This window comes from Melanostigma gelatinosum (assembly GCF_949748355.1).
Source record: "Melanostigma gelatinosum genome assembly, chromosome: 21".
NCBI classification, from domain to species: Eukaryota; Metazoa; Chordata; class Actinopteri; order Perciformes; family Zoarcidae; genus Melanostigma; species Melanostigma gelatinosum.
Genome location: NC_136654.1, coordinates 1298253 through 1308953, shown reverse-complemented (window position 1 = coordinate 1308953; position 10701 = coordinate 1298253). Strand labels below are relative to the sequence as shown.

At 44.9% G+C, this 10701-nt stretch overlaps 1 protein-coding gene across 5 annotated transcripts in view; it reads right to left on the bottom strand.

The window, feature by feature from the left end:
• Window positions 1-10701, bottom strand: part of baiap2b (BAR/IMD domain containing adaptor protein 2b) — a 58559-nt gene that overhangs the window by 26414 nt on the left and 21444 nt on the right. For 3 of the 5 annotated variants that reach the window (XM_079293457.1, XM_079293456.1, XM_079293459.1), the window contains exon 3: window positions 7284-7370. The exons of 1 other annotated variant lie outside the window; for it this stretch is intronic. In XM_079293457.1, the coding sequence (XP_079149583.1) occupies window positions 7284-7370 (87 nt within the window). Of the gene's footprint in view, window positions 1-7283; window positions 7371-9757; window positions 9880-10701 lie in introns of those variants that run through there. One more of the 5 variants, XM_079293460.1, reaches the window with a different exon arrangement.

Genomic DNA, 10701 nt, shown 5'->3' with positions numbered 1-10701 from the left:
CAATGGAGAGAAATTAAGAATGACTGTGTGGTCTGCCTGCTGCCGACCACCCTAGCCGTTGCATGGCAGGGACCCGGAGACCAGAAACCACTCCGGGTCACAGGAAAAAGAAAAGAGTTTAACCGCATGCGCCATAAACCGGTGAAGGTTATGGATGCATGCATATGCGGTACATGCCGTGTGGAGAAGTTAACAAGGTTAACCTTCATCACCTAGTGGTGATCGACAGCTGGGAGCAGGCATCAGGACCGTCTTCACCAGAGGACGACGTGCTCGTCATCACTGCCCTGGCCGACGAAAGCTTCCTGTGAGATTCCTACTAGCTAAGGCGAGGCAGCCTGTGACCTCAAGAAGGGGATGTCAAGAAGAGTTGAGCCCACAGAGCTGCCTCGAAAACATGCATACACGATCAGGGGAAGGTCAGGATATAAAAAGCATAAAGCATATACTCAGAAATCAATAGTTAAAGTGTAATCGAAAGATAAAGTGTATGATCATTATATAACAAAATGTTTAATCAATATGTAACGAATGTTTAATACATAGAGTGATTTAACAAATGTAAACCTGATAATAAGTGTTTAAGTGTATCTGAGTATAGTGCAGTCTGAGTGTAGAAAGTACGGAGAAAGAGGAAGTAAGCAGGGTGTTGGCTTCAAGGGATGGGGAAATAATGATGGTTGAGAAGAAAAGACACAAAGCACAATAATGATGAAGGATGAGATCAATAATCATTTTATAAGCAAATGTGTACTAACCAAACCGATTTAACAAATGTAAAAACTGATTAACAAATGTTCTGTGTGACCGGAGCTGCGATGTAAGAAAAGTGCTTGTCAGGATGACTTGCAGAAATTAGGAGAAGACTGTTGCAAGAGATGAGTCAGAGGCAGGAAGCCTGGACTTATATGGACATGTTCGAACCCAACATCCTTTCCAGAGGGTGGGGGGGATGAGAGCATGTATTGAGCAGGAGGGGGGCTAACAGCCCAAATGATGAATAAAAGAAGTGGTTTGCTTGCTGCAAGCGGGGATTTCAACACGCGTGCTGTCCAAATGCACCAGATGAGAAGATACTGAAGCCTGCAGCTGATGTATTGAGGGCTTCGTCTCTGTTCACGGAAAAGAGACCTCTGTTCGTGGACAAGAAGATTTAAAGACGGAGGTTTTCCTCTCCCCACTGCTCGACTCTTAAACATCTGGACAACAGAGAAGATGCAGCAGCCCGAGAAAGACTTTGTACTGAGTTTTGTGGACTGTTGGACGAACTCCGTTGCAGAGCAGGAGGACCGAGGGTCCGGCCGGACCTTCGCTCCTAACAACTCCAAAAGAACTTTTTCATCGCACCATTGAAAATCCAGCTCCAACCGAGCCGTCTCGGCAACTAAAACTAATGAGTATAATCAGAGAAGAAAAATAAATTAACGAATCAAGTGTAGTGACATTTTATGTGAGCTGTAGCTTTAACCCTTGCAAACTAACCAAATATAACCTGCAATAAATATCTAATCTGCATTTAAAGTAAATTTCTCAAGTGCATTCATTTGCTCAAGTAGTAAAAAGTTCCTCGTGACAGTAAAAAGTTAAAGCTATTGTATGTCTAACAACTGAGTTCTGAAAGGTTATCCTAGTGACAGAATCCACTTAACAATCCCTTACGGTTTTAGCAAGAATTAATCCTAGCCGTTAAAACCTAACCTGGCATTTACCAAGAGCGCGGATCCATAAGAGGGAAGCTGCCATAACCGACGCGACTGGTAGGAGCGCCCGGGGTCAGGGTGGCCCCTCGACCGAGTGCACTCAGACCGGAGGAAGCAGGGTAGACGTCGGGAGTAACGGCAGTTAGAAGAGCCAGGCGAGTTCCCTCGCAAGAACACCAGCTCGACAATCTTTTAATAGAGAGCTGAGTCAGTAAGTAGCCCCGTATCGGGCCAGAAGTACCCAGGATCTAACAATATATATATATATGTATATATATATATATATATATATATGTGTGTGTGTGTGAGAGATGACAAGGCGGGGGTAAACTAGAAAAGAAAGAAAGTCACTCTGAAAGAGTGCTCTCGCTGCAGTTTCCCTCTACGCAGAGTGACCGCGGGCTGGATTCAGATGGGGGATGAAGCTCGAGGGAAATTCTGCCTGTGCTGGCTCAGAAAAAACGAGGGTCACGGATCAACGTGAGACTTCAAATGAGCCACAGCTGGCGAGAAGAACAACGGCGAATACTGTGGCCGAACATCCCTCAGTGATGCTGGGCAACATACCAGCCTGTCGGCTCAGAGAGCCGCTGAGGATGTGGCTTCTCTGTTGTTTAAGAGTCGTTATCATTGCTTTCCTCTTGTTTCCTTCACCTCTGCTTCCAGGAGCTCACACTTCTACTGCTGATGTCTCGTCAGGTCTCTGACATCACTGCTTGTGTCGGAGCCTTGTTCCCGCCTGCTGTCCTTCACATGTCTGATGAAGTGGAGGAATGTGCCTCGGAGGCCTCTTCTAAAGCGTGCTCATGAATGAATTAACCAAAGGGTAATTCTTTCCTGGACCTGAAATGTGGCCGTGAATGAACCTTGAATTGATTGAATGTGATTCTGCTGAAGCGTCTTCCAATGGGAACAGATGAGAGAATAATGAGAATTAGATGTGTAGAGGGATGGAAGAAAAATGTAATAAGAGACAAAGATGGAGCATAAATATGATATATCACATTACTTTACTCTGGCCATGCTGAGTAAGACATATCCAGTAGGTTCGTAGCGGGAGTTGTGGTGAAAATGTATCGAATCATTTTTGGCTTTTAATAAATAAAACAGAGTATTATCAGTATTTATTGAGATTATTTATAAGATTTCACTTTTTATGTCATGAAGATACAGAGCACTGCGTCTCCACACACCTTCATGTGGCTGAAAGCTGCAGATTGATTGGTGGATGATTTCATGATATTATCGGTTGAAATCGGTCGATAGTTTAGGAAAGCACATGTCATATTTTGTTTTACATAAAGAAACAATGATATCATTTCATATAAAAATATGACGACGTTGCCATGTTTTGAATACATTGTTATTAAATAGGTGCACAAAATAAAGGGGCTTAATTCTGTTCTAGGAATCCAATCTATTAGAAGATTATTGATGACATCTTATAGCTTTAGATAAGAGGCTTTCCTGGTCGAGGAAATGTTGAATCGGTTTTCAAAAATGCTCCCCATCTTTTCTCTCAGCTGAATATGATCTCTCCACTGTGACGTACTGCACCGCCTGATTGTGACACTGTCCAGACTCCTTTCCTTCTCAACAGCCGAGGATGTGACAGGTGGAGATCTACTGCATGTCCATGTGTTAACTGTATCCATTACATCCACCTTACGTTACATAAATCAAAGCCAAAATGGATGTTTTGCTTCAGGTTTGCGTGCCAGAGCGCAGACCTGAGCGAGTACCAGCTCTGCTCAGATCTGCATCTGAATGGCGGATCCCAAATATGGTCAGAGAGGGGAACCGGAACTGCAGGAGCTTCCTCACAACCATGTCCATATTTAGTACACGGAAGAAAGATGATGGCATTTTCATCCACACCGACGTCACCGACGAGCCATTTTTGGGCTGCGGATCAAGCGTCGGACTCCGTCTCTCCTCCTCTTTCTTTGAAGCCACTCCGGTCGAGGCGTTTCGTTTCATCTATTTTTAGAAACGTGTGCAGAGTCGGCGTGTTCTCCCACGGCTGCCTGCGCCCCCACATCAATGATGGGGGCGTTTCGCAGACACACACAGAGAGCACAGCAGTGAACGAGGAGGACGAGTGTGCCGACACTCCACACTGCAGTCGTGGAGTCGCTCGTCTCTCCACAAAGGGAGTCATGCAGCAGAGCAGTCATTCAAACGCTGACAGCGTGGTGGGAATTAAGAACAACAAGCGAGGCATCTTTCAGCCGAGCTGTAGGGCCGCGTACCCTCAGCCGTGCTAAGTGATAAACAACAACACTGCATCAACAAGAGTCCCCACGAGGACGTTATTTTGGGCTGCGAAAGTGAATAATAATCATGTAATCTTTTCTTTTTGTTTTTGTCCTAATTACACAGTTTGAGCACCGCCTGCTCTGGCATGTAAGGGTGTGCACTTGTGTGCTCGTTCAATATACTATGTGTGTGTGTGCGTGCGTGCGTGTGTGTGTGTGTGTGTGTGTGTGTGTGTGTGTGTGTGTGTGTGTGTGTGTGTGTGTGTGTGTGTGTGTGTGTGTGTAGGCAGCTGAAAATGAAATCTACCATTAAACTGTTCCTCTGCTGCCGTTTCTAAAGTGACACACAGAATTAATTACCAGTGTTCCAGTTGCACTCCACAATCAGCACACACAAGAAGCTCCTTTAGATTCCAGCAGCGAATCTGTGACAACGTCTCCTCAGTGACTGTGGTACTGATAGCAGGAGCTACAACATGCGGGTGGGTTTCAGGAAACGGGCACGAAGTGGAATTGAAGCATTCAGATTGTCTGAGAATGACTTTACTTTATTGCCTTGTCTTTACAATATAAGCGGCTTTTTTAATGTCTCCAGTCGGGTCTTTATGCCCCAGAGTCAGAGAAAATGATATTTAAACACATTTCTGTTATTATAACATAAATCATTTTAATTGAGGGTTCAGAAACCCACATGACTCTATCAAAGATCAAACTATTAAAGAAAATAACAGACAAATATCAAACACAAGTTCTGACATTAACTTTGTTCAAAGCTGTTTGTGTCACCTCTCTGCATCACTAATGTTCCTCCCTGTCGTCGTCCTGTGCATGCAGCTACATCCAAGAGCTGCTCACTGAGAGTCAGGTCTGATGAACATGATAGATGATGTATCCGTGTTGTCTGTGCTTTCATCAGCAGTTCATTACAAACACAAGTACCTGCTCGTCTCTCAGCTGCTGTGTTGTTAGATTGCTGCTAGTTCATCAACTCGTCTGCGATGGTGTTTCTTCACAAACTGACATTTGTAAAAGTCTGTATCTGGTCGGAGCTCTGCTCACATACCTTCAGCATGCACTGGGCTGTAGCTGTGTCAATATATTCTGCTGTGATTGCAGTCTGCCTTTTAGTTCTTGGCCAGTTTGATGTTTTTCTCGGAGGCTAAATTTAGCTCCGTGTTTGGTGAATTGTATCCTTCATCACCGACACGCCTCATAACACAGAAGACAGACCCGTTGTTCTCCTTGAAGCACAAACATGTGTTCGCTTTCACATCTTTCATTACATTTTCTTGCCTCTGCATCAATCTTTCTCTTCGTGGACATTTTGGGATTATTTGTGGATCTTTTTCAATCGTTGGAAAACCTCTTTACGGGCTGTTGCCTCTCCTGTCCACCTGTTGTGATCGTTTTAATGTCGGTACACAGACAACATGCTATCTCATCACTTCAACTTTCTATCTCATCATTCCGACCATGCGGATACTTTTATTATCAAGTCTAACTTTTAATTATTTTTCCAAAAACAAAAAAAAAAGAAATCTTTTTTTTATTTTTATTTATTTTTTGCTGGCGGATTCGCGGGCCACATAAAATGACGTGGCGGGCCGGATTCGGCCCGCGGGCCTTGAGTTTGACTCATTCGGACTCATCAGCCCTCTCCACCAACCATCACTACACAGGTTTGTTTGTCTGATCACAGGCGTTGCTGTCTGTACTCAGCGAGAGCACAATTATTTAAATCAATAAAATATATACATTGTGTGTGAAATGATTGATTTCTCTAGTGAGTGGCCGTGTAGTAAGCGTGATAATAAAGCGTTATAAACTATGCTAAAAAGACACGTTCATGTGCATCAGTAGAGACGGGGAAAATGGCGTCCCTGCAACAAATGGCTTCAGAAGTCAGCTCAAGAGTTAAGATGAGGATGTGTCGGAGCTCTCTACTGTCACATGACCCTCCCAATAAACAAATATTCCATCTGCTGGAAGCATCGTCATCCATGGATTCGGTTTGCAGAGCTTTTATGTGCATGACTTATTATGTAACCTGAAGTTTATGACGGACGTGTTAGTTGTAAACATCTGCACAAAGAACACAAAGTTGTATTGACTTTCTAACTTCTCACAGTTTCAGACTAAAATAACGGTGTTGCGATTACTTTACTCGAGTGTTTTTAATCATTAAACATTTAAGAGGACTCATGGGTTGTACGCTCATTAAAGCTGCAGGATTCAAGCAGGAAGCGGACATCCGTGATCCGTGTACGAATGATGGAATGATGGAGTTGAAGCTGGCTGGAGGGATCGTAATGAGCTTTTCACGAATCACAATTAGAGTGGGCACACAAGCTCAGATGAGCATTTGTCAAAGAGACACAGGGAGGAAAAATGAACTGATGAGGCTCGAGAAAATGTGCACGGGAGAATCCAAAAAGGTCTCCCCATGAATAATGAATGCTGCTTTTATATCCTCCTCACGTGCCTCAGATATCCCTGTTCTGCCATCCTCTCAGCATCCCTCCCTCTGCTGCGCCCTTTCAGTCCACGCCTGCTTCCTGAAGTCCCATCAGGGTGAAAGAACAAAGAGGATGCAGCGATCCAGGGCTCACGCAGACCCGTCACACTCCTCGCCATGCGAGGGGTCAACAACTATGACACCACTTTGCACAGAGCGAGACAACGATATGCTTGCTGCAGACAGATGTTCCTCCCCGTGTATCTGCTAGAAATGGGCCTTTAATTCTCTCCTATGCAAACTATCACCACAGATAAGTCTATAACGAGCAGAACCAGGGCTGATCCAACCGAAACCGGACAACACGCTGCATGAGAGCTGAGCGAGCCGTTCCTCACATGCTGGTCATCCACCAGCACTGTAAATATATTGACGGCTTATGATGAACGGACAGAAATCCTCGACATGTGTGCTACGTTTTTGAATTTATTGTCTGCTCACAGCGGTGCAACATAAAACAAAGCAGAGCCGTATATATTTCCTGAATGTGTGGGGAAACAAGAGATTACACAAATGGGCATGCTGTGACAAACATGCAGAATTAATTCTTCTCAAATTAGAACGTTTTGGATTATATGAATTGTGAGTAATAACGCATGAAATAAGCTGTAAGTTGCAGTAAAGGGCTAATGCTCTGTGATCAGGATTTACAGTATTTTAAGCACCAAATTATTTGTGTTGAGTGTGTGTCCGGTTTCAGGTCGGTCATCAGCTGCTTCTGCTCAACAGCACCAGCCATCCCATTCACCATCTGCTTGTGCAACCCCCCTCCACCCCACCAGGGGTGCTACAGCCACTACGAGGACTCACCAAGATCCTTAGAGCCTTGACTTTCGCTGGCCATCTCGCCCATCCGCACCAGAGCGTCGAAGTAGCCCTTTGCAGCATATGTGACACCTGGAAACATGGAAGCATTGGGCATCAGACCACGGGTGCAGAGTTGAAATCTTCTTGAGCTCTGCAGCCCTCCCCTACAGCTCACCCCCCCCCCCCAGAGAGGTACGGTTGGGCATGGGACATCAGGAGCGACAGGCGGAAATGCAGACCAGGCAGGAGAAGAGAAAGCTCTATGGAGGCAACTACAGGAAACAGAGACGGCCATCGAGACTGATCAAGCACGCGTCTTCAGCACTGACTACTTTGGAGTAAACCCTTTTAAAAGGATTTCCACATCCATCTACGTGGCTAGATACCACTATGGCTGTGCAGAAATTTGGATGAAGTGAATCTTTAAAATCCCGAACAGCACTATCTCAACTTCTCCCGACAAGGATGAGGCTTTTATCTGGATCCCCAATTAGCTGATGCAGAACATCAGCAACTCTTACTTGAAAGAATGCTGACAAACAACTTTCTACAGCAATGATGTCAAAGCACTTTTTATTTCAAAGATGTATCAGGCAGCTATGATTCTCTGCGGCGCATCGTCACACGAGCCAGGGACACCGGCTGAGAGACATAACGGCGACTCAGGCCTTAAAGAACTGGGACAAGATGGCCTCAAGCAGCAGTGACGTGAAGTAGCGCAGGTCAGGGGTCAGCCACACAGCGAATGTCCGGTCGGGAGAGACGTATGGATGAGGGCTGAGTTTATTTGTTTGTGCGAAGAACTGCCAGAGGACGCTCATGCAGAATCCCCAAGAGAGCGGGAAATGACAAAGTGTATTTCCATATGGAAAACAGAAATCTATTCTGAGTTCATGTTCCAGCTGTTTTTGGTACGAGTCCACAGAGTTATTATTGCTCGGTCTGAAGATAACTCGAACTGCTTTTACTTCTTTATCACAACCATGAACTGCGAGAACACTCGGTAGATCTCGACACGGCGGCGCAACCCTCCCGGATAAACTATGAGAGCGGACACAAGCCAAGACACCTTTTCTGCTTTTCCTAAGCCTGGCTTGAGTTCAACATACGGGATATAAGAGCTTGAGAGAGGGGATGAGCTCGGCTACGACGGCTGGGTGAGCACGGTTCATTTAATCGATGTCCGAAGAAATCTGAGCCGGGAGGGGAGCGGGGGAGGGGAGGCGGGATTAGCTTTGCTCGTCTGTCAGTTGGAAAGTGACAGCGAGGGAGAAAGGCGGGAGAAGAAAGGAGGAAGGACATGGAGGGTTCTGCCTGAAGAGGATTAGAACAGCGATATAAAGCCGATACAGAGCCGAGTGTGTCGGTGTAAATGAAACACGAACAAGAAGGAAGTCTAAATCAGCTGAGATTCCCACTAAACTTCCACAATCAAACCCCTCTCACATTCAGAGAGCACTGATTTGATGCTTTGCAGGTCAAAAGACAAGTAGACACTTTAACACTGAGACAGACATTGTTTTTTCAGATAAACAGCAGTTGTGTGTAGTTCTCATCACACTGACATGAACAGAATAAATGACAGCAGGTTTAGACAGCAATACTGACAATCCATAAATCATTTTAAATAAGCAAACATGTCCTGTTTCAGCTTTTTTAATGTCGGGCTTTGCTGCTTTTCTCAATTTCACAACATTGTTAATTAAATATCTTTTTGTTTGTGTTTTGGACTTTACAAACAAACAAGACCAGCAACAAGACAAGCAACTTAACAGTTTCAAATTATGATCTGCAATATTTAAACAAAATATTCATATTAATACAAAATATTAATATTAATACAAAACATGAATATTAATATAAAATATGAATATGAAATATGTATAGTAATATAAAATATTAATATTAATATAAAATATTAATTTACTGACCTATTTTATATTATAGCACCATTCAGCTCGTGGGAAGCACATTATTTCATCTAAACTAAAACACGTCGGCTTTGAGACGAGGGAACAGGAAGTGAACAGGAAGTGAACAAATTCTGACTCATTTCTGCAGCACTCTGTAGTTGGTATGTTATCCAAAGATAAGTATAATCACTAGTCCCGCTGAAATATATAAATAAAATGAAACATGTAATCTAGATCTCTCTCTTAGCAAAGTCTACCTCAGTCTTAACTTAGACGAGATGTCTCCTGACCTTTAAAAGTACCAAATCATCTCTTTCCTTCCACACATGTAGCCAGTCTCTGTTCCCTCCACCTACAATACTTCCCATATCAATCCATGAGCTCAACATCCCAAACCACCCGACCCCACCTCCAGTCCAATCAAACCCAAGCAAACAAAAGCACAGTCAGCTTCCTCCTTCCGTCATGTCGGCGTCCACAGTCTCCAGAGAGGCAAAGCTGCCAGCCCAGTTCTACTTCTAGAAAAACAGAGGTGGCATTTGTCCAGTGACAATAGATACTCACCGGGTGCCCGCTCTACTCTAAACCATTCCTCTGCGCCCCCGCCCGCCCGGCATTGACGAAGTGTAATCCCCGCTCGGGGAGTCGCAGGGCTATTTTTAGCCTCATCTATCAGGCCGGAGTGAGGCCTCCTTTATTGGCCTTGATGGCTGCCGAGTCTTCCCTCCGAGCACACGAAGGAGAGCCCTGCTCCACGCAGCATATCGAGCACAACAGCTGCACCATCGCTCAAAATACAAGACGATCCCGATGGAACTCCTCCCCGCAGAGCGACAGGAAAAGAAGTTCTCATATCAATCCATGAGCTCAACATTTGGAGGCTTGTCTTATCGGACGACATGTACATGACAAGGCTTAGAGCATTCTGAGCCGAAGCATGAAGCATGAACTATGTGAATCAATGCTGACTGGGTGACTCCAATCAAAGTGTGTGTAACACGAATAAACTGCAGGACATTCTTAAAGACAACGATGAAGTCGGTTTACTTCTCTTTATGTCTCATATTTCATTGTAAAGTGAGTTTCTGCTCATGTTTCTGAATGAGTCTCTCTAACCCTTTTCTTCCGCCCCCTCTTTTTTTCACTACCCCGTCTTGTCCTGGTTACCGGCTCGTTCTCGTTTCCTCGTTCCCGTGGGGGGGCACCGAGACTCTCGCGACTACTGTTCCACTTCCCATTGGCTTATGCTCCACTTAGCTCCCCCCAAGACATTTACAGTGCTTTTGTCTTTAACCTTGAACCACTGCTACACACACGCACGCGCACACACACACACACACACACACACACACACACACACACACACACACACACACACACACACACACACACACACACACACACACACACACACACACACACACACACACACACACACACACACACACACACACACACACGCACACACACACACACACACACACCCTGTGCAAGCCACGAAAAGCGAT